The 24,083-nt window shown below is 51.9% G+C and overlaps 1 protein-coding gene across 4 annotated transcripts in view; it reads left to right on the plus strand.

Moving 5' to 3' along the window:
• Positions 1-21,857, plus strand: part of SLC39A11 (solute carrier family 39 member 11) — a 353,551-nt gene extending 331,694 nt beyond the window's left edge. For 2 of the 4 annotated variants that reach the window (XM_032456950.1, XM_032456951.1), the window contains exons 8-10: positions 14,359-14,457; positions 16,857-17,015; positions 17,826-21,857. In XM_032456950.1, coding sequence (XP_032312841.1) covers positions 14,359-14,457; positions 16,857-17,015; positions 17,826-17,904 — 337 coding nt within the window. In that variant the 3' untranslated portion in view covers positions 17,905-21,857. Of the gene's footprint in view, positions 1-6; positions 11,698-14,358; positions 14,458-16,856; positions 17,016-17,825 lie in introns of those variants that run through there. The other 2 variants (XR_004311658.1, XM_032456957.1) reach the window with 2 other exon arrangements.
• Positions 21,858-24,083: the final 2,226 nt, after the last annotated feature.

Here is a 24,083-nt window from a genome sequence, read left to right on the forward strand (position 1 = left end):
TGGCAGAGGGAAGACCTTCTGTGACGTCCTTCCCTCCTTCGCTGCCTCACCCGCTGTGGTGCTGGCTCTGCGCTCTGCAGACTCTCCCGGGAGGACGGCCGGAGACTCTTCGGAAACTGAGCTGAGCTTCTGGCTTTATTTTCCCCAAACCACATGTCTCCACTGACGCCGTGCGTCCTGTAGGAGAGCCCACCGTGCAAGGGTATAGAGTGGGGCCTTTGTATTACTTTTGCAACTTTTCTGTAAGTCTCAAATTATTTCAGAATAAAAAGTAAAAAAAAAAAAAAAATACAGAGTACCTGGCACACTGTTGGGACTCTGAATCTTTGCTGAAGCATTCAGTTTGTGTATTAAATTATTTGAGAAGTCTTGAAGTAAAGCCACCTATTTAACTTTGAGAGGAAAAAAAAGGAAAGAATAAAGACATTCTCCCACACAAGCACAAGAGGACTACCCCACCCTAGAAAGGTAACTTTGACAGAATAAGATTACCCAAGACACTGACCCCATGCACTTTTTCAAATTGTCCCCAGTGTCCTTTATAGACTCGCTCGTTTGTGGTTATTTTGTTTGTTTGGGTAACGCACCTCGTTGTCTTATCTTCTTGACCTCGTGAATGAAAAATATCGCCGACCGTATCCGTAAACAAAGGATGCTGCGGCCATCAAGTCATCAGCCGCTACCGCGGCCCCCGACGGTGAGCGGAGGGCACTCGGGATGGAGACGAGCAGGCAGCCCGGCCTCTGCTGCCACCCAAACCGTGCCCCAAAGGGAACTTAGGGTGAGAAAGAAGGGGATACTGGCCCTGGGTACCTTAGGTGCAGATCAAAGAAGTGATTTCAGTGAACCTAGGATTTTGCACCTTCCCATACATAGAAGAGCACTAAGTTCCTTAACTTGAGATGTCTGGTTTTCTTTAACAGTAACTTTTTGATGTTCCAACTACCTGGTCTTTGTGGCAAAACTCCAGTATATCCTGGCTCCTCCCCTGCCTCTTTGGGTCAGTCCCTCTGAGCCATCCGAGAGGTCTCCCAGCTCCAGTCCTCAGAAAGTCCGCGGGATGAAACGTAACTCTCAACTTTTAGGGTGTACATTTTTTTTTTTTCAGTCGACAACCTCCTTTAATGGAAAGCAGTCCCTGCCTGGTCTGTCTTGGGTGACAGTGACGTTTTTTGAAGAGCCCAGAGAAATGGCTGTTTCCAGGAGGACGCAGTGGGCGAGGAGGCCAGCTCCACAAACTCGCACTCACCCAGGACGGTTCTTCTGAAATCCCATCTCTGACTTGAACCCCACCTGTCTCTGAGGGGCTCTTCAGGTGGGACCACACAGCAGTGGACGTGACTCTGCTTTCTTGGTCACGTGGTGGACATGGCTCCTTCCTCTCTTCTTTCTCCTTTTGTGCCCATTTGGAGCCTGTGGCTACGCTCTCCCTTCAGTTTGAACTTGTCCTCCCTCCTCCTCCACTGCTCCATCACCCCTCAGAGGGAGGATAACACGACAGTGTTTAATTCGCCTCCTACCATGGGGCAGGCTGGGGATTCCGGGCACCTCGGGATTGCCCCCCTCCCCCCGGGGCATCCGCTGGAGCCAATTAAAATCTGTGTATAATAGCCAAGGAATTCTTTGCTGTTGCTGACTTGGTCCAGAGAGGAAAGGACATCAGACATCTGTCAGCACCCTGGGAACCTCTTTTTCTTTTAAAGGTTATTAAACAGCATTAATAATTTTAAACAAATAGGGATCTTTTGCAGTGTTGGTGCTAGGTCCTGCCCTTGCAGTGGAAAATTGGTAATAGATGGTTTCATGATTTGAAATATTGCTCATCATCACAAGTTACTCCTCACAAACCAGATTTCAGGAAGATCCACCCTCATTCTGCACCATGTGTGGAGTGTGGTGGGCTGCACTGCACACACGGGTGAACAGGCCTTTGAGCTCTGGAATCCGCAGACCTGAACTGGAACTTCAGCTGTGCAACCTACGGGCTGATGAACTTGGGAGAGATATTTGACCCTCTCTCAGCCTCAGTTTCTTCATCTACAAAATGGGTTGATGGCATTTCCTTCCTAGGGGAATTGCCAGAGTCAAACAAAGTGGTGCATGCATGGTCCTTGGCATTGGCTCTGGTGCAAGTGTAGGGGCTGGGTAAGTCCTAATGGTGTTCCCTCTATGCTCGGTGTCACCACCAGACGTTTCTAAAGGAAGTGGCCCTGACTGGGGTGACTACTCTGCCCACCTTCTTGGTGTCATTAGTAGCATGTGCAAAGCAGCGAGCATAGAACCTCCCAGCTAATGATTACAGTATTGAGAAGCCAAGAGAATCGAGTCATATTTCCCAGTAGCAAAGCTAGCTGGAAAGCAAACCTCAAAATATACAGCACAAGGAAGGAAAAAGATTTCTTTTTCATCAGATTTCTTTCCAGCATCTCGCCTGGTTTTCTTCAGGTCCAGTCTGCACTCAGAGGCAGGGGGCTGTGGGCTCTGGGCCGTGTGCCTTCAGTGCTGTTCAGGCTTCAGAGTAGAAAGTTACCTCACTGATGTAGATGTTCTGAGTCTTGGGGAGGGGCTGCTGTTTGAGGGCAGGGGTTCAGGACTGAGCTTCAGGGCTGTAACTTCCTTTGTCTCGCACCTGCGTCTTTCCCTGTACCTTTAAGAGAAGCCTAAAGAACGATACTGAAGGATGACCAGATGCCCCAACCCCAAGGTCTTCAGCCACCTTCGTTCGCTCCTGCAGTCATCCCCTGTTGTTGGCAGAGGACTGACCCAAAGTCTCCCTGGTGCAGCCTGAGTCTCCCTGGGCTCCAAGTGTCCTGGCCATCCAGCCGTTAACATCATCGGCTGAGAAGGTGCAAGTGTGTAGATCCCCTGGTTTCCCTGCCCGCTCTTCCCAGGGAACTGCACTGCTAGTCTTTGCCGGCTGAAGAGCTAGCAGAGAGCTCACGCCCCTGAGACTCCTTCCATTTGCAAAGGAATATCATTTCTCTTTGTTCTGGAAGCCCAGGCTGGTTGTCAGACTGCCTGCCTATTAATGGGCAGCTCTCTCTTCCCAGCCACGGAGGGACCAGCGCATTGTAACTGCGTGCAAACGGCGAGCGATCTCCCACCTGATCTCAAAGCTCCTTGTTCAGTTTGCATTAGGCGTGCGGTTCAGTTACTCTCCCTGAAGGAGGAGGAGCAGGTGGTGTTCAGCTTTGAACTTGGTCCACATGCCCCCAAGGAGAAGGGAAGGTATAGTTCAGTCTAAACAAGGGAGTAGGGGAAAAGGAAAAAGAAAAAAAAAAAAATCCCTGTTCTTGAAGTTCCACGTTGGCCAGGAGCCAGGCAGAGCGGGCAATGTGACAGTGACTGTCGTCGAAGGCTGTTGAGAGCGTATGTTATTCAGCTGCCGAGCCATTCAGCTTCTAAGATCGTGCCCAGAAGATTGTTTTGCGGCTGGAAAAGAAAGGAGCCTTTCAGCCCCTCTCGTTTGGCCTGCGCTGCAGTTTTCACTGAGCAGCCTTTTTGGAGTTTCCTCTTGGCGTGATTGGTTTATGCTGTCCAGATGTGCACAGTGTGACGGTTTTGTGTTCTGGCGCTCCAGATGTGCACAGACAGGAAAATGAGCTCTGGCCCAGGCGGGGTGGGGGTGGGGCTGTCCCTGCAGTCCACGGGAGTCCGCACAGCCCACAATGCAGTCGTTGTGCAGGGATCGCAAAGCTTAGGGTCTGGAAAGGAGCTTGCAGGTCTCCCAGTTTACCCTCCTGACTACCACTCCACGGCCCAGGGAGTTGGGACCTGCTGGCTGCTGGTGGATCACCTGCAGCTGGGAGCAGACGAGACCTGAGCCTCGGAGCTACGCGAGGGCTGTACTGGTCCGCACGTCTGTTTCATCGCTGTGTGCACCTGGCTCTCTTCTAGGTGCTTGGGACCCATAGGGGAACAAAGATTCCTAGCTTGTTCTGATGCCAGGTCAGATGTGGGATAACAAATGAACCATCAGCACAAAGAATGAGTACATTATATGGTAGGTTAGAGGGTAAGAATTGCTGTCAGAAGACAAAGAAGGAAGATAGACTGAGTTGGGAAGGGGAGTGCGGCGGTGGTGACAAGGGGATGAGGGTGGATTTCATAGAGAAGGAGGTGATCTTAGTTATCTGTCACTGTATAACAAAACAGCTCAAAGTTTGGTGGCTTAACCCAGTAAACATTATTTCACAGTTTTTGTGGGTCAGGAATCAGAGAACGGCTTTGCTGAGTGTTCCTTGCTCAGGGTCTCTCTTGAGATTGCAGTCAGGAAGTCAGCCAGGGCTGCGGTCATCTGAAGGCTGGACCGGGGCTGGAGGATCCACTTTCACAGCCGTTGGCAGGAGGCCTCAGCTCCTTGTCACGTGGGCATCTTGAGGGTCCTCACCCCACGGCATCTGGCTTCCCCCCAGAGCTCACAGTCAAGAGAGACAGACGGAAGCCACGATGTCTTTTCTGACCCAGCCTGGGAGAAGTCCAATGACTTAGTCTGAAACAAGGTGAAGACGCGAGCCGCAAAGATCTGAGAAGGAATGTTCCAGTAGTCATGCACTAAGGTGGGAGCAGCCAAGCTTGTTTGAGGAAGAGCATGGAGAACAGGTGGCTGGAGGAGGAGGAGCCAGGGGAGGTGAAAGAGAAGAAGAGGTCAGAGGGAGGCCGGAGGGCGGGCACGCGGAGGTCACGGCAGGCCGCAGGAAGGGCTCGGGCTCGGGCTCAGTGTTCTCAGCAGAGAAAGACGTCACAGGTGTACAGAGGATAGACCGTAGGGACAAGGGGAGAAGCGAGGAGGCCGGTTAGGAGGCTGTCACTGTCAGCCAGGAAGGAGGCGGTGGGGGCTCCCGCCCGGCGCACCGGCCTCTTTCCCTTTTTCTCCCTGATTGATGAGCTGTGGGAAAGGGCTGGGAACCCAGCACGCTCCCTCCTGCAGGGACCCACGCCGTGTTCCCCGGCTTATCGCTTACCCTGCGTAGGCTCTGGTTACTGCATCTACGGAATGGAAAATGAACTTACACCTCTAAGTGAAAGAAAGAATAAATGTTTCTAAAGGCACTTAAAGCTCTTTAGAAGGAAGTGCCAAAATGCTGGAAAACATTGTAGTGGTTTGCAAAGGTATTTTGCCTGCTGGAGAACGACATGTTTTTGTCTCAGTCCCTCCCCTAAAATGTGGATCCTGCAGAGGGACTGACTGTCAATAAGAAAGTGGAGTGAAAGGGGATGTTTGGAGGACGAACGTGGGTGTCCTGAGAAAATCCCCTATGCACACCCACCTTGGAGACACCACCCCCCTGCAGGGAAGCCAGTCACACAAATTTGGGGGTTCCCAGTGCATATCAAAGTGATGTTTGCACTGTACTGCAGTCTACTCGGTATGCAATAAATAGCACAATGTCTAAAAAAAAATGAGAAGGTACAGACCTTAATTTAAAAATAGAAAACAGTAATTACGGCAGTAACATGAAAGATCGCTGATCACGGATCACCGCGGCATGCACAGGAACAGTGAGAAAGGTTGAAACTTTGCGAGAATCGCCAAAATGTGACACAGAGACACGAAGTGAGCAAATGCTGCTGGAAAGATGGTGCTGATAGACTTGGTCAACGCTGCAAACCTTCATTTTGTGAAAAAAAAATGCAGTATCTGCAGAGCGAATTAAAACGAGGTCTGCCTGGACAGAGGTCCGCGCCTATGACCTAAGGAAACTACCAACAACCCACGTGCCAAGTTCATGGGAGGTGAGAAGGCAAAGCCCCCGTCATCCAGCCCCCAGGTGGTCCTTTCCTGGGGTCTTACCTTGCCGCCTGAGCTATTGATGTGAAGCCCAAAAGCAGACACAGCTGAGCTGTGCTCTTAGAAGTGGGGCCAGGGCCGTCAGCGATGAGCAGGAAGCCAGGATTAGGGGCTCTTGGGGTGTTGGTAATGTTCTGTTTCTTCACCTGGGTGTGGGTTTCATGAAACTTGTCGAGTTTCTGAACATTCATCAGGCAGAACACGTGTGTGCTCTTCTCTGCGGCAATAAAACATTCCTTAGGGAAAGGCCAGGGGAAGTTCTTCTTTTCCCCAAAGTCTGCCCCCAACCCAGGACCTCAATTCCTACCTTTAAAGAGTCCCTAGATTCTGCGCAAATGCGTTGTTTTTAGAATTCCAAATATAGGGAGATTTAACCGGTAAATTGTTGCTCTTGGCTATAGGCACCTTGTATCGATTAATAGATAGGAGGGCACAGCTTAGTTTTGCCCCATTTGGGGACTTGATGTAAACAGACTCATGTGACGTTTACTATTTTGTGTCTAGCTTCTTTCACTGAAGTCTTGTCTCTGAGACGCCTCGCGGTGCGGCATGTCACTGCAGATCGTGCGTTCCCATTGCCGTGCGCGGAATTCCACGGTGGGAACAGAACGCGATGTATTTATTCATTGTGCCTTGGATGGGCATTTGCTTAATTTCCAGTTTGCGGCCGTCGAGCCGCTGTGAACCTCCTAGTACACGTCTTTTAATGAGGATGGAAGCTTATCGCCCTTGGGTACATACCCCCAGGCACTTGAAGGCAGCCTCATACCTAGCTTGGGCAGATGGCCTTACTAGGAGACTCAGCAGGTAAAGGTCCCCGGGGCGCCCCTCGGGGATTTGGAGGTCTTGTAGCTATGTTGTCGTAGGCTTCTCGACATCCAGGCAAGGAGTGGTGTGCAGGGGTGGCCGTGTCACCCTCAGACACCACCCTGCCTTGTGGCTTGAGCTCCTGGGGCTCCTGCCTGCCCACGTTGGGGAGGGAGGCCCGCTTTCAGGGAACGGACGGGCCATCTCGTCTTCCCGGCCCGTGGCTGTCAGCCTCCCGGAACAGAAGGAAGGGGTTGGGGAGGGTCCCTTGCGTGCTAAGCCAGCGCCTCTGAGCAGGGAGGGCCGGGCAGCCCTGCGGGGAGCACCCAGCCCCTTCCCACCTGGAGGCTCACCAAATACCTCGACAAGCAGCCCGAGTGGGAAGCTGGTGATGTCATCGCCGAGCCCGAACAATCCGGCCTTTCAAGGCGGGGTGATAACAATCAAAACAGTATGTAAGGGCCTGCCACACAAGAACACACAAGCTCGTCACACATGGGAGGGTCTGAACCCCGGGGTGAAGCGGGGCTTGTCAGCGATGGGCTGCTCTCCTTTCATAACCCCCCGGCCGGCCGGAGAACGTAGCCTGGATAGAAGGAGTGAGCAAGGATGCTCGCTTACCAGCTTTCAGAGAAACCCATGGCTCTCTCCACCACCTCCCCAGGCCGCCTCACCTCTGACCCCAGAACTCACCCCTACACGGAGCAATGATCTGTGGTTGGGGTTCAAGCAGGAGTGTCCCACTGCACAACTCCAGGGGGTGCCATTCACAGAGAACACAGTGCACCCCCAGAATTGCACAACACTGAGGTTCCAAAGCTACTGCCGTCAGAATGAGGGAGCGAGGGTCTAGTGGTTCTCACGTGCTGTTTCCACCTTGAACCCTAGGAATCTGTCTTGCTACAGCTAAGCTCCCTGGAAGACAACTCCACTGAGCCTAGAGACTCTCAAATAAGGTGCATGAGATCAGATGTTTCTCTGGCTCAGAGATGCCAGAGAATGAATGAGATGTTCAGACTCCGTTAACCTGGAGGTTGCTGGTTAAAATCTTCCCCTATCTGGCCTGCTCTCCTAGTCTACCAGAGCGGGCCAGAGCCTTGGCTCACTGGGCAAGCAGGCAAAAGGCAGCACCTGCTCCTCTCCTGGGGATTTGAGCCCAGGGAACCATCTCTGTCCACGATGCTTTGATGGGTCTCTGTGAGCCCCGGGAAACTGAGGCATATAGAGTAGTGGTTAAGAGTCCCCGCCGTCTCTTCCCAGCTGGGTCACCTGAGGACAAGTCCCTTAACCTCCTCGCGTGTCAGTTTCCCCATCTGTAAAGTGAAGACAACTGTGATGGAAGGCACGTGTGAGGTGGTGGTGAGGACAAAGCGTGTTGCTACGTGTAAAATGCTTACAGCCACACCTGACACTCAGTAACCCTCCTTAACCAGCAGAGATGATTACCGTCATTTTTATTCTAGCCGGAGGACCTTGGGCTCCCTCCGACGGGCGTGGTTTCATGAAAGACAAGCCGGTTTCGGCCGCAGGTTGTTGGAACGGGGTCTGTGCTGCTCGGGGCACACGCTTTGTGCTGCTGCTGCCGCCGCCGCTCGCGGCAAATCCTTCCCCAAGCTCAAGGCCTGAGACTTTCTTTAAGTGAAAGGTCTGAGTGGAGATGCTAAGGGATAGATTTCAAGGGGACCCCCTCCGGGGGTCAGCCTCCAAAGATGGGTGGCGACCCCTGGGGTGGAACCCCATCTTGGCCTTGGGAAGACCCCTGGAGTGGAGCTGGAGCATTTAGCACTTGTCCCAGAAAAGCCGGCAGACTCAGCTATGCACCGGAAAGATTCTTAGAAGATGACGCCGGGAGGGAGGGCTTCGACTCCAAAGCGTTTTCTGTTTTCATTTGTGCCTTGGCTTTAAACTGGGGAAAGGGCAGGAAAGGCAGACCTGACCGCCCGCCCTGCTCTACCATCTCACACTGTTGCCTACATCATCCCTTCTTCCTGTAGGAAAAGCATCTCCCCAGCTCTCTCTGGCTATTCAAAGGCTCCCCATCCTTCAAAGTCCATCTTGAGTGTCACCTTCTCCATGAAGTGTTCCCGGATCACCTTTCTCTGCCAGAATCATTTCTCCCCAGAGGCTCTGCGCTTCTCTTATGAGCTTCGGCAAGTTCTGTGCGGTCCTGTGGTTATTTGTACGCGGGTCTCTTCATCCTCTGATACGATTGTAAACTCCTGGAAGATGGGGGCTCTTCCCAGCACCTTCGTGTGCCGCTGAAGCTCTCACATGTGGCCAGGGCTTAGTGGTGGACCCTGAAGTCACTCCTGAAAAGAGTGTCCCCACTGGCCATCAGCTGCTATTTCTAGCCTTGGTTCTGACTGGGGTTGGAGGGGGTGAGTATCACAGAATCTGGAAGGCTGGTTAGTGTGAGTTGGAGGAGAAACTCGTGTGAGGTTGGAAGGGTCACCCGGCTGTGGGGAACACGGGCCCTGAGTGTCCGTCTCAGTGTTGCCTCATTCAGGAACTTCGGGCAGTTTCAACAGTAGCCACCCTTTAAGGAGCGTCCACCCTGCACTCTGAGCTGTGCCCAGCACTTCCCAGCGACCGTTCCCCATCAGCAGAAGAACCCTGAACCCTGAGGATTTGATGCTCGATTTACAAACTGAAGGCCAGCTTTGTTGGGGCGCACCTGGGGGGTCCCACCCAGGTCTGTCTGTTCACCCACTGCAAGTCACGCTGCCTGCAAAGACACTGAACTTCCCCTCACTTTTGTTCTTCTACTAACAATGAAGGCGTTGAACAAGGGCCTGTGAAGCCCAGTGAGTGTTCTCTGACTTTTAACTCTGGGGCGGAGAAGGAGGAAGAGGCAGGAAATGGGAAGGTGCAGCCTAGCCCCCAGGAGCCGTCACTGCCCCTGACCACCCCCTGCCCTTAACCCTCCCTCCTCCCTCCCCTCATCTCCCCCCACACTACTTCCCTCCCTGTCCCTGCTCTCCCATGGTTGGCCTTTCCTGGTCCTCTCACAGGCTCCCCTCCCTCGTTACTCTTAGTCAGGCCCAGCGACAGGTCACCGTGGGGCCTGGCTTGTCACCAAAGGGCAGGGACGCTCTTTTGCAAAGAACCCTTCATTCCCACTTGCCTCTCCCTGCCGCTGACCTGCCGAGGTCCAGACTGGCCATGGCGTCTCTGCTCCTCTGCCAGGAAGACCAAAGCACAGAAGACAGCAGCCTGGAATCTTCCAAACAGCCAGGGTTTGGGTTTTTCCTCTTGCTTTTGAATCCTGCTTGGAATCTTCATAGCCCGTCCTGGAAAGGAAGCCTCTCATTCGGACTTTCCCTTCCCAAATGGAAAGTATGGAGGGGACAGGCCAGCAAACCCCATGACCCAGGGATGCCAGCAGAGTGTCCATCAGTGTGGAGGCGACGGAGAGAGCACAGTAGGGCTGCAGGAGGCAGTGGGCACGGCTGGAGCCCCTCCCCGCCCCAGCACCCCGGCAGACTGCACGCTGCCCTCTTTTATGGCGTCCCGTCCCTGCCAGCCGTCTAGGCCCTCACTGCTCCTAAGTCAGCTCTGAGCTCGCGCCTCCTAGAGACCAGCCCTGCCAGCCTGAGCCCGGGCCTCCCTTCCGCTCCTTCTCACCTGGACGCACGGTGGCCATCACCGCCTATTGCTTTTGTTGATATGTCCTGTGTCCCCAGTGACCCTCCGCTTTGATGTTTCTGCTCTGTTTCCCAGGATGCCCTCCAGCGTTCCGCCTGATGCGTTCGCAAGTGGCCGCTGGTGTCCTCCCAGCGGGGGCCGCCCCCAGGGTGCTCCTTCGTACACTGTCTGACCAGCAGAGCACGGGGCTCCTGAGTTGGAGGCGGGCAAAGTCCCCATCCTCATCCCCTTTGATGACTTCTTAGGCCAGTGGTTCTCAATGTCGTCTGCACGCCCCTAAAACCTGCAGACCCAGGGCGTGACATCATGACAATCCTTCAGAACCCACCCCCCCCAACCTCACAAGGGTTTAATTCACATTCTCGAGCTGATGCAAGTGCAAAGCAGAATAGAGAGCATGGAGGGGTCTGAGCCCTTCCCTTGGGCTGAGATGCACCGCACGCAGTGGCCAAGGGAATGCAGTGGGCCAGTGTGTGTGATGGGAGAGCTGAGTTGAGAAGGGACACGTATGAAGGTGGGAAGGGCAGAGAAGCTGTGGTCCAGCCCTCGCCGTGGGCTGAGGGAGCCCAGAGGGACGCAGGAGGGACTCCATGACAGCCCAGTGAGGTGGCGCCCTGCTGAGAAAGGCTGGCAGGATCCCGAGGGTGCGGCACCTGGTTGGGCTGGCCGCCCCGCGCCAGAGCCGGGGCAGGGCCGAGGGAGCGCGTCTTGCCAGGGACAGAAGAATAGGGTTTCTGTACTGCTTATCAGGATGGTGGCTCCTGGACAGGATGTGGAGGAGGCTTCCACTGCCCGCCTGGTTGGAAGGCTGCAGTCAGCCCCGAGTCATGGTGAGGACTTTGAACGTGGGAGCCCCACCTGTGACACGCTGGGGACGATGGGCGGCCAGCTCCGAGGTTAGGTCTGGGGTGAGTCATGTGCCTGCCTGTGAACACGAGGCACAGGTGATGGCAGCGGTCAGCAAGCCAGCCACAAAGTGCTGTTTCCACGTCAGACAGGGGACATAAGACCTGGCCAGGCACGTTGACCTCCCTCATTGAAAGAAACCTTGGATTTTAGCAAAAAGTCAGGGAACTGGTCACATTTGGTCAACCATTTAGGAACAGTGAGGGGATAGTTAAAAGGTTTGGAGGGAAAGGACCCTGCTGTGAGGGTCGGTCCAAGAAGGCAGGGCAGAGGCTGATGAAATATTGGAAATATTGGCAAGAATTTGCCCTTAAGGTTCACTTCGTCAACAGAGATATATTTCAAATGCTCCCCTCCTACTCCTGGAATAAGAGCTCAGGGTCAGCTTGGGCTAGAGAGGTGATAACAGAAGCCTCTAGAAGAAGCCTTAGTGGGGAGGGTTATGCTCAGTGGTAGAGCACGTGCTTAGCATGCACAAAGTCCTGGGTTCAATCCCCAGTACCTCCATTATAATCAATCTATCAATCAGTGAATCAATCAACCTAATTTACATCACTCCCCAGAAAGCTTCTGCTTCCTGAAGCTGAGTCTGTCATCTTGTTGATACTGATGGTCCTACATCAGCTCCATCGTCCGCTCACACCAAAACCTCCATGGTAACACTCACCCCCAGCCCACAACAGACATTGATCAGGTCCTCACCGCACGCCAGCCCCTGGGTGCTAAGGGGTTTAGTGGGCCCGTCCCGGGTCATCATCCCGGTACCCCTGTGAAGGGGGCAGGGAGGTTGTACTGTTCTTTGAATTTTACAGCAGGGGAAATGGGAGATTGCACAGCCAACACACCAGGGGCCCAGGAGTTGAACACAAGAAGCTTAAACTTCAACTACTGTATGCATGGGTGGCGAGGACCTCAGGAGGAGTGGAATGCTTGAGGCCCAAGGTTGTGGTTCCATCTTGTCAAGATCTTTCTGTGCCACTGAGGCACTGGGGCACGAGTATAACTAGAGCCCATGGGCCTAATCCGGCCCACCATCTGTTTTTGTAAATAAAGTTTTATTGGAACTCAGCCATGCCCATTTGTTTACATATTGGCTGCTCTCCCACTGCAATGACAGAGTTGAGTAGTTGCAACAGAGACCCAATGGCCCTCAAAGGCTCAAATATTTACTTTCTGGCCCTGTTGGCTGCCCTCTGGCTCCTGGGACGAGGTCAGAGCAGGTCTGAACTCCTCCCTCACTAAGAAGTCAAAGGAGAGAGCTGCCTTAGGTAGCCTAGGCAGGGGTGCCAGTCACCTCACGGGGACAGGTCAGCACACACTGAGTGACACAACCAGGGGCCCTGTGTGGGCATGCCACGGCGTCTTCTTGTCTGCCCACTTCATTTCATGAACACTTGTGCCTGGAGTTGGGGAGATATTCTCAATGACTGTCGGCCCTAAGCCACCAGAACAGTTCCTTTATCAAAAACCTAATAATAATTTTTCAGATGCCATCACTTTGATGAGCTGATGGGTGGATGTTGAGGGGAGACACTGTAAAGTTGTCAAGAAGGGACGGGATGTGAGTGAATTAAATGAACCACACGCAAGCCACAAGTAAGTCTAAGATGCTAGCAGCATCAGTCTCTTCCTAAGCGTCTTCTTGACCCAGGCAGGTCCCAATTGGATGCTCCCTCCCCCAAATGTCCAGAGCTGTGAGTTGCATATGAAGCATGCATACGTGTGTGAGCTGGGGGAAGAAAAGCAAACGCAGGCTGAGATTCAAGCCCTCAAACAAAATGAAGATGAAGTATTAACCACTGGGGATTATCGCAGGTCTTCTTGCTGGAGGACAGAACAGGAGGCCGTGGCCAGAGCTGGCTTCGTGGAATTGTGAGGCCCTTGGGGCGGGTGAGCGGGCAGGGAGGACAGGGTGGAGCCAGCTGCAGGTTGCAGCGCTCCCTTGCCGCTGTCCAGAGCTGATGGGTGGGCTCTTATGAGCAGAAAGGTGGATGGACGTGAGCGAATTGACCGGAAAGCCAAGTGACAGTGGAGTTGCCCTTTTCTGTCCAAACCATCCACATCTCCCTTGGGCCACATTCCGACCTTGCTTGCCAAGTGGGACCCACATCTCAGGCCCTTGAGATCTTTGGTGATCAGATGGGCCCTCCGTGGTGGGGGTGGGGGGGCGGCTACCCCATGGACCTGTCCAGCCAAGGTAGATCTGGTCCAGGGAGATACTCTAAAACCGCCTTCCCACTGCATTCAGACTGATTCTGTCCTGCCACATCGTGCCTTTCCTTCCTCTGCATGTGGACAGTTAAGTCACAGTAGCTTCCTGCATGCAGAACGAGGGTTCTTAATTTATGTGCATGCCTGGGGGCCTCCCAGGGGGGGTCACTTGTTGCCTTGGTCCCCGCCTCATTCTCTTTCTCCCTCCCCTGCACTCCAATACCTGGTCTGTGGGCAAAGCAGGCTCTCAAGGCTTGGCTCCCACCAACTGACCGATTCACACAGCGCAGCCCCTCAGTGTCCTGCCGAGGCAGGAGGAAGAGGGTCACATGAGCTCCACAGGGGCCCCGAGAGGTGCCGTCCGATGCCAGGCCCACGTGGAGAGTCCGCAGGGAAGCCAAGCCCAGGCCCAGATCTGTCAGAGTCTGCATCAGGACTTCCTTGTCCCTTTTCTGAAGCTGCTTCTCAACAATGTGACACATCCACCTCCGTGCCGTGAAGGAATGGGAACCAGAGTTCTGCAGACTGCATCCTCTGTGCTGAGACGTTATAGGCATTCAGCTGATCTCTGGGTCACAGCGGCCCTTCGCGGTTGGTGTTTTTATCCCATGTAACCCCTCCCGTGTTACATACGAGGATCTGAGGTGTCGCAGTTCAATGACTAGTGCCAAGTTGTGCAGCCTCGTGGCAGAGCTCAGGTTATCATAGCACCCAGCCGCCGTTCTCTGCTGTGCTGTAGTGCCAGAAACTTGGTGTGTGCCCAGGAACCAAGGACAATGTGAAGGGTTGAAGGGGGAGGGGGTCCGCGTCACCCCTCCCTCTCCTTGTGTTCCCCGCCTGCACACACGCCCTAACCGTTCTCCTTCCTCCACCTCTCACAGGGCTCCCCCTGGACCTCTGACACCACAGGATGGCGCTGGACTGAGACCAGGGGTCCCCCGTCCGTGTAGGTGCTCAGTTCTGGACAACTGCTTTCATGTGTCTCCTTGGTCTTTCAGGAATCTAGCCATTGGAATTGGGATCCAGAATTTCCCCGAGGGCCTCGCTGTCAGCCTCCCCTTGCGAGGGGCGGGCTTCTCCACCTGGAGAGCCTTCTGGTAAGTGCTCCAGACCTCGGCTGCCAGAGGCCAGGGTCGTGTCTGAAATGGAGCTCAGGGCAGTCCTCCTGCAGACTTCTTTTTCCAAGAACAATCTCTTCTGACCTGGGAGTGAATCTGGAGCTTCTGGAAACATCCATAGTCTGGTTGAATTCTGCACCCCCAAGGCTAGGAGAAACCTCAAGAAACTCATCTCTTGATCTTCTGCCCAAATGGCCGTGTTTCCTAGTTTCAAAACCCCTCCGTGGGTTTCTCCCTGCCGCGTGGGAAGAAAGGAGGTAGGCCTCCTCTCTGCTCCACGTGTCACATGCCTCTGGTCCCCGAGAGCCATCACATTAGCTCCTGTCGTGACCTTGTCAAGGTGAAGACCGGGATGATGTCAGCAGCATCTGGGCAGATGATGCCTGTGGTCCTCATACTTCGCGTTTTCATAGCCCCCAAAAGGCATTCCAGTCTTTTCCTTAATTTTATCTTTGTAATGACCTATAAGGTGAGTCCCCAGTTTTCAGAGAAGGGAGTCATGGCCGCGAGTGTCAGCTGATCAGCTCAGGTCCCCTGGCTCGTCAGTGGTGGTGCCAAGGCTGCAGTCTTCGGCATCTTAACTCAGGATGCAGAGCCTCAGAACACCTCTTTATCAAAGCAATTGCCACTGTCAAGTGTGTATTGAGAGCATTAAGGGACGGCGAATAACAATGATTAAAAAGTGCCTTCCATTTAATAGGGCCTGATGACTTACAAGTTCTTGTGCATACTGAAATTATTTTATTTCCAGCCTCTATTATCTCCCTCCCCATCATTGGAGATTACGGAATAGAGGTTTTGGGTGAGGGCAGAGCAAGATGGCCTTAGGGATTTTTTTCAGCGGTAGTTCTGTGAGTCTGAAAGCCGTGACTGTCATCTCATAGAGGACCAGCTCCACAGGCAAGAAGAGGAGGGAAGGGGGCACCTGTGGTCAGTGTCCAGGCCCTGAGATGAAACTTTCTGTGTAATCGTACACACTCAGGAGCTGCAGAGTCTGCTGGCCGGTGCATGCAGGCGTGGAGCCAGGAAGCAGTGGCCCCTAGGAGGATGCTACAGAGAAAACAGTGTCTCCCCCTTGCTGACCGTCAGCTCCTGGCCGAGGAGAAGCAGGGAGAGAGTGGGAGTTCACAGTCCTCTTCTGTCTACTGGGGAAGCTGGGAGGGGAGTTGTCTCTCATTTTACAGATGAAAGGACTGAGGCTCAGAGGCAGCATATCTTGCCAAATGCCCACAGCAAGGGACAGTGGGAAGGACATCCCAACACCTTGTCTATTGGTGTTCACCCTGTGCAAGTGTCTTTCGATGGTGAGGGTCAGTCATGGGGTTCAGGTACTGGCTTATCTGCTGCCTCTGAATTCTCAGTGCTCATGTGGGCTGTGGTTTTAATCAGCGCTCATGTGAGCTCAAGCTACAGAAACCCACTCTCACTAGCTCAAATCAAGGGATTTTTCAAAAGGAGAACTCTCACCTGAATCCAAGATGTGGGTAGTGGGGCCAGGCCCTCACTACACACATGGCCAGGTGTGTCCACCTTCTAGGCAGAAGTAGGTCGGTGCGTCTCCTTCAGAAGAGGTGTAGTTGTGGCCAGAACCCCCAAGCATACCAGGCACAGCTGTCCTTGGGAAATGTCCATACCACTCCTAGTCAGTGTCCCATCCTTCAGAAGACAACGTAGGCATCAACCAGTGAATGGGTGCGTAACACGCGGTGTAAACATACAACGGGATATCATGCAGTCGTAAAAGGAATGATGTTCTGATACACATTACAACGGGGATGCACCTTGAAAACATGATGCGAAGTGAAATAAGCCAGTAAAAAAGATCGCATATTGTATGATTCCATTTATAGGAAATACCCAGGATAAGCAAATCCATAGAGACAGAGAGGATTGGATGAGTGGTTGCCAGGGGCTGGGGGTGGGGAGGATGGGGAATGGGAGGAATGGGGAGTGGCTGCTAGAGGAGATGGGGTTTCTTTCTGGGGTGATGAAGTGTTCTGGAATTAGATCGTGGTGATGGTTGCACAACCTTGTGAATATACTAAAAACCACGGAACCGTACACATTAAAAGGAGAGGTTGGAGAGCCATTTGGTATGTGAATTGTATCTCAATAATGCGGTTATTTTTAAACAGACAGTGTGGGAAACTGAAAACTAAAACAAACCTGGGAGGGGGGTGTCAACTGTAACTGCATAATAGGGAAGTGGGGAAGGAGAATGAGGTGGTTAAAAACAAAAAAACAGTGAAACGCTTTTGCACGGCCACGCCAGATACGCTGTGGGAGAAAACGCATCCGCTTTCTGGAGTTGAGTCACAGCCTGTTAAGCGTCTGCTTGACCCTCGCCGTGGCGGCGTGTGTGTCTGTCCTCTCCGTAGGTACGGGCAGCTGAGCGGCATGGTGGAGCCTCTGGCCGGGGTCTTCGGAGCCTTTGCCGTGGTGCTGGCGGAGCCCCTCCTGCCCTACGCGCTGGCCTTTGCTGCTGGCGCCATGGTCTATGTGGTCATGGACGACATCATCCCTGAAGCTCAGATCAGGTTGGAGAGCGTCCCCTCCCTCCTCTGTCCCCGTCCCTGTCCCAACCCGGGCCCCAGCCTCTGGATCTGCCCTTTCTTTATATGCTATTCTTTTCTTTACTTACACCCCTTTCTGTCCCTCCCAAAGATCATCCCCAACGGCTCTTCAGCTGGACTCTTTGAAACTAAAAGAGGGGTGGCGGGCAGGTGGGTGGAGAGCCAGACCAGGGGGTGTTAGGTCTATACACCCGACCCTCCACCCCCAATCAAACATGATTATTTTCATATATTCTCTCTGTCTCTCTTGAATGAGGGAGAGGTGGGGTCTAAAGTCTTAACCAAAGCTACACCTCCAGGATCTCAGCGTTCAGCTGGAGGCCAAGTGCCGGGGGCGGGCGAAGCTTCTCTGTGTTTTGTGTTAGTATTTATAGCAGAAGGATTTTGAGGCTAGTTTACAAGGTCAGATTAAATAACAGCTTCAACAAATAATGGCCACTCTTCATTATTCAAATGTGGATTCCAGAGCCATGATAAGTGACCTTGAGTAAGTTACTCACTTCTCTATACCTCAGTCTCCCCACCAGTCACATGGTGGTAATAATAGCACTGATCTCATGTGTTTATCCTTTGGGATTACGTGAATTTTAGTCAGTCTGCCTGGCATATAGTAAGACCAAATAAATGTGACTTGTCAATATTATTATTATCTATTATTAATAGTAGGAGTATATTTCTATTGGAATTGGACATGGGGGAGGATGCTTTCATCCTGGACAGTGCCCCCCCCCAGTGCATTAAGGTCTTCCTTTTCTCGCTTTCCTCCCCTCCTAGTGGCAATGGGAAGCTGGCGTCCTGGGCCTCCATCCTGGGATTTGTGGTGATGATGTCACTGGATGTTGGTCTGGGCTAGTGCTGAGATGCTCCGGACCCCAGGAAAGGCAGCTCGAGGAAACGGCCACGGTTGGCTTCTGCAGGACCACAAGCCTCTTTCTTCACATTAAGACGTTTTTCCTTTCTCTCCTTTTCATCTCATTATCCTGATTGACTCTGATTAGAATGTGACCAATTTTTAGTTTTCTTTTGAGGGAGATACTGGTTTTATTTGCAATTTCAAGTTGTCACGGAACTATAGATTTTTGCTTGGCCACTAAGTGGAATCTTTCTTCGATGGGATTATCAAAGACAGAGATCAGGGAAATCTCTGCTTTTGTATCTTCAATCTCCCTCGCTGGACTCTGTGGCAGCTCCTCAAGGTCAACTACAGAAGCAAGCTGCCAAGAGAGAAGCCTCTGAGCATCTTTGCCTAATGACTTAGAGCAGAATGGCCAGGACAGCTCTCATCTGTCCCTCCTGATCTTTTACCATTGATCTGCTACCCATGTAGCCTGGAACCGGAGCATCTTGGACAGAGCAACCTACTTTCCAAACCCCGAGGAGGAACATATCTTCCTCTACCTCCCCCCAGGGAGATGCTATATGGAAGGAGGCACAGACAAAGGGAAGAAAATCAGCTAGTTTTTCTCTTTTTCTTTCTTTTTTTTTTCTTTAAAGGCAAAGATAGACACTATTGAAGTTTAAGGGAATCAGGACAACTGTGAACACACAGTGAGCCCTGTGAAAAGAGGGTTAGAGTGGAGCTTTGATCAGAGACCTCTGCTCTCTATGAATTTGAAGAGCAGATTGGTTTGCCATGGTTTCCAAATCCCCCAGGTGTGGATTTTGATAAGTTTATAGCCTTCCATTTTCTAAGAGACTTGAGGACACCAGCAAACTGCTAGAACTCAAACCCTTTGTGTACTTATGGAGGGAGCCACTGAAGTTACCTTAAGTGAATGGAAGACATTTGGAATCTGCACGGGGTCTTTCTCCATTGACCATGTGGCTACTTGTGACCTGACCCAGAATTCTTAAGCTGCAGCAGATTTTGCTGGATTTTGGCCAGAGAGCTCAGAATGAGAGAGGAAAAGGAGTAGGAAAAGAAGAGGTGGTTTGTTTGTGTTTTTTTTTTTTTAACATTTCCCTTTTAAAGTAAATTGTAGCCCACTCATCTTTATAAAATGACCTAACAGAATGACTTGAATGAGACTAGAAGCCAGTTTACACCTTCCTACACGTAGCTTCTCCAGCAGGGGTGACATAACTTGTCTGCTTCGAGCGTAGCTAAGGCCTGCCGTCCTCCCTGGTCGAAGGAGCATGTGGGACCTTGAGTGGGCTCCGCCGACAAGGCAGGCAGCCCAAGAGCCAGGTGTCCAGATGTTGTGTGATCGATGCCCGCCCTGCGTTTACACACTTAATTGCTTCCAAGCGTGAATACACTGTTCTGTGAATGCCCTAAGACCTTCTGCTGGATCTCTGTATGTTCTTCCAGAGCACTGATGATCAAAATTGAAGATACATTCAGAGGTTTGATTGGTAGAGATTCATTGGTTTGGTGGTTGGCATACGTGTATCTTAACGTCTTCGTATGTAGTTCTACATAATGCAGACTTCTTTCTGATGGACAAGACCTCAAAACTGTGATTCATACCAATAAAGAGGATATTGTTGTGGATGACCTGCCTGTACTATGTTCAGTCCTTCTCAGAGATGCTTTTTTCCAGGCTGGATAAAAATAAGAGCAAACTAAAGTTAGTCTTAACATCTCTCCTACCCAACGCCAATAGAAGCAAAGGAAAGAGCTCAGAAGAGAAGGGCTAGCTAGATTCATGGTGGCAAAGGACATCATCTAACTCCAGTTTACCTAGACAGAGAATTTAATGGAAGATGAACAGGGAGCTTATAGTATCTATAGAGAATCAGGCTTGAAAATGGGTTGGCTCCAAGAAAATGAGAGGTCTGGGATGATGGCCCAATCACATCTCAAAAACAGCTTGATTTGGATGCCATGGTCCCTAGATACTGGATGATTACTCAGACCACTGCCTGTTGATGCTAACACCACCACCCTGGGAAAGAACTCTAAACTGACCCTGATTCTTTGTGTCCTGGCTTCACACTTGAAGTTCTGAGCAGGAACATCTGGCTAGCAGAGCTTAGATCCTGTGCCCATGAACTAGCTGGTCTTGCCTTCTTACCAAGACTCACATAATAATGGATTTTCCAGTTTCTGGAATGAGTTTCAGATGGTGGTGAGCCAAAACAAGAAAGAAATTAGGTTTATTACAATCGCACTCTTTTGCTGTTCAACATCTACATACACTGTGACTCCTCTGTTTTCTCTTTGGAAAAAACCTTTCTGCTTTGATAATGGAGCTTTCCATTGCAGTTGAACCTTCATACTTCCTCTTTACAAAGAGAGCTTCTCCAGTGGCTAGCTGGCCCAGTGGTGGAGCATCCCTTTCTTGGATTCAGAAACTCTGACCTGGTAGATAGAGTCCAGCCCAGGAGAGAGAGAGTCATTTGGTAAAATGGAGGTGGCACCATCCCCACTCTCCCTTCTTCTGGATCTGCTTAGTCTGGCGATGAGAGAAATCACATCACATATGGATCACTCATTCTGAACAGACAGCTGTCTTAAAGAGCAGTATCTCACGCTCATTAGATATTGGCTCAGAGCAGGTCATGAAACCGCATCCTCAAGAACTCATGTCACCATCCAAAACAGATGACTACTTCTGGGTGATGGGATCAAAGTGCCAAGGGTATCTGCCCATTGCCTTCCCTCTTTGTAAAGTGGATTCCTTGATCAGAAGCAGTGTGATCTAGGACGCCATGGTGACAGGACAGGTGGGGAGGCAATTCCAAATCCAGGCATATGAGCCTGCCTCCAGGAGGAGAAATTGCTGCCTTTTCTTAATGGAAGAGGTGCAAAGTGTTCAGTCTGCCACTCAGCGGTCTATGGGACTACTGGAGTATCATCAATATCCGGGGTCAGAGGTCATCATTGATCCTATGCACAGTCAGTGGCCAGATCTGATGGATGAAGACAGCTGAGTGGTTGAATCCATGCATTCTTCCATCTTTGGCAACACGGCCACTTTTATTCTTAAGTCCATTGGGAAAGCGACAATGTCCCTGGGGAAAGAAACTGTCGTTCAATGAATAGGCAGACTTATCGACTTAATTAGTAAGAGTCTCCTCCATAGTGGAGAATTTGGGTGACCTACTCGAGGGACAACTATGTTCACATTTGCCCCATTCTGAGAGGTGCAGCCATATATGCCTCCCCAAATGTCTTTGTCACTAAACCTCTAATCTTGCTTCTTTCAAGTGGTTGACCATTTGGCCAGACCATTTGTCAGTGTTCATAACCTAGTGTAGCTTCTTGCATCGAACCATCTTCCCCTTCCAAGCAGAGTGGGTGTAGAAATGTGTGTTTAGATTTCTCCCCACTGGGAGGTTTTCTCTTCACCTGCTGTCTTCAGTGGAACCATAACATCACAGCGGTCCATTTCCAGATCAGGCCAGCTTATCACACAGCCAGTCTTATAAACTAGCCTCAGCATTTTTTCCTCTGTGTCACTGGGAAACTTCCCCTGAGGCCACTGTTAGGGTGCTGGAGGGGTCAGGAATAGGAACAGGCACGTGGGGATTGTGAGCTACCTGCCTTCGGGACCTGGCCAGGCCTAGTCCCATATAAGCCATTTCCAACTAGTAATGGGATTTTATAAGTATGTTGGATGATCTAGTACCTGGTGGACTGCTGGGGTCACAGATGACAATCTGGGAGAATCACCTGGTGTCCAATGGTCAGTCTGTTTAGGTCTGGAATTTCCTCTTAGCTTTTCATGCTAGCCCAGTAAACACAGAATCTCTGGAACAATTGTTATGTCAATAAATTCAAACTAATTTAAATGTATGTTCTCCCTTCCATTCCCCACACTTTTTCTCCAGATTTGTCAATAAAAGAGAAAAGTCCTGAAACAATGTTGGTTTCAAATCCTTACCCTCCCTGGCTTGAATCTGCCGATGCCCTTCCTACAGGGGCGTGCTGGGTTATGACTCCATCATTTCTGGGGACCAGACAGGGTCTGGCATGAGAGCTGGCTTTCTCTTGTAAGGTAACTCCTTTAGGCAAAGCAATGACAGTGTCTTCAAGAAGTGTTTCAGAAGAAAAACTGGAGAAAAGGGGCTGTTTCAGCTGACAAAGGAGGGAAGCCCTTTGAGAATTGAGAATTCAGAGAACTCCAAGTTTTCTGAATCCTCCCCTAAAAATATACCCATTTTTATTCTCTGGGTCCTTCTGCTTCCTGGATCAATGCTCCGATTTTTTTTTTTTTTTTTTTTTAATGAAAAGGCTATAATTTGACCAGAGTAGAAATTCAGTCAGTTCTTGGGAATTTGCATTTAGCTTTCTACGTTTCTCAGTCCTACAGACACAAGAGGTAAGAAGATATTTAAGAACCGCCATGGAAATCCCTAGGCTTCCCGCTGTCGTTTGAGCAAATAATTTCAGGACTCGGGTTTGCCAGTGTCTTTTTTTAAGCTGCTAGCACCACTTAAAAGACCTGGCTCTCAGTCCTAATATCCTTGACTCTTTGATGGCAGAACCAACTCATTCCTTCAAGGCTTTGCTTTCCACGGACTCCTTGACTCATCCCAGGGGCCTGGTATGACAAGAGCGGAGATGGGGGTAGGTATGGGCGTCTAGACCTCCTCTGGGACATCCTCATCCTGCTGGGCCGAGGGAAGGCGCAAAAGGCTGTTAGTCAGACTGTGCGCCAGGCAGAGTGCTTCCGGTCCTGGCCGCCGCCTTTAATCCTCCTTGACTTCAGTATTATTACCGCGCTGGAACAACGAAGCAGGGATGCTCCAGGAAGCTTACTCGCCACAGGGGTGGTATGCAGGGGCTGGGTCAGTTTTGCCTTGCGCAGAGGGTGTCCAAACTGACTTCCCGACCTGAAAGCTTTCCTGATACAACGTCCTGCACACCTCAATAGATGTTGGTTGAATCTGTGAAATGGCCAAACAGGAACCCAGGAGCTGTTCTTTTATTTATTTATTTTTCTCCTTCCTTTTAAATTGAAGTATGGTTACATATAACAAGAGGCACCGATCTTCAGCGTATACAGCACCAGTTTTTAACCTGTACACCCAGGGCCGGGCCCTGCGGCAGGGTCTTCCAAAGGCGCGGATTCCTCAGCTCTCGGGGCATCTGCCTCCGGCTGCACGTTCCTGGGGCGCAGCGCGGATTCACGGCGGAGCCTGCCGGGGGGGGGGGGGGGGGGGGGCACCTGGCGGGGCGCCACGGGCGGGTCCTCTGGCGGGAGGGGCGGGCTGGGAGAGCGGGGGTGGGGGTGGGGTCTCTTCACCCGCGCGGGGCGGGGCCGCGGGGCGGGAACGGGGCGGGGCTTGGCGCGCACGCAGCGGGCTGCGCTCTGGGCGCCGTGGGCCCGCCTCCCTCCGTCGCCCGCCTGCGGAGGGACGCAAGCCCTGTGACCCCGCTTGGCTACAGTGAGGCCTGTCCACTCCGCCAGAGGGACCCCTGGCTTCCGCGGGCTCCCTGCCACCTGCGGCTGGTCGCTCCCGGCTTGTCCCGTCCAAGGATGGACCCAGGTTTGCGGGCACTGAAATTTGTACAGTTTGAGGCGCGCTCTTAGGGAAACAGTAGACGGTACTAAACACAAAATTAGACGCAGGCTTTGGAGGGGCGCCTCTGAGCCAACGGCCCTGCAGTTCAGGCTTCACAGTTCAGGTAAGTGCCTCCGGTGCCCGTGCTTTCATTTACTCTGCCCGAGTGCAGGGCAGGGAGGCCTGCGGTCCTCAGGGATTTAGAGGCTTCGGCAAAACTTCAGCAGTCCTAGTTAGTGAATTCACTTTTTGATCATGTTCCTCCCAACTCAGCCCTGTAGTGTGTTCCCAGGCAGGAGGAAGTTTATTCATGAGGAAAAATAAACCTGGAGAGAGGACTGTTACCCCCTCCCCTGCTGCCCCCTCTGCCTTCTGCCTTCCAGAAGGATGCAGGAGGGAGGCTGGACCTGGGCTGCCAATGAGAGTTGTGGAAAACAGCAACCCTGAACCCACTTTTGAATTCTACTGAACCCTCTCCTCTTCTTCTCATCCTTTTGACAATGCCTGGCTCTTCTAGTGGCTTGATAGCAAAGGGGCCTTGCGTGGCATCTGTGTCCCCAAGGGCTGTCACTGAGACAC

The sequence above is a fragment of the Camelus ferus genome, chromosome 16 (genome assembly GCF_009834535.1).
Source record: "Camelus ferus isolate YT-003-E chromosome 16, BCGSAC_Cfer_1.0, whole genome shotgun sequence".
NCBI classification, from domain to species: Eukaryota; Metazoa; Chordata; class Mammalia; order Artiodactyla; family Camelidae; genus Camelus; species Camelus ferus.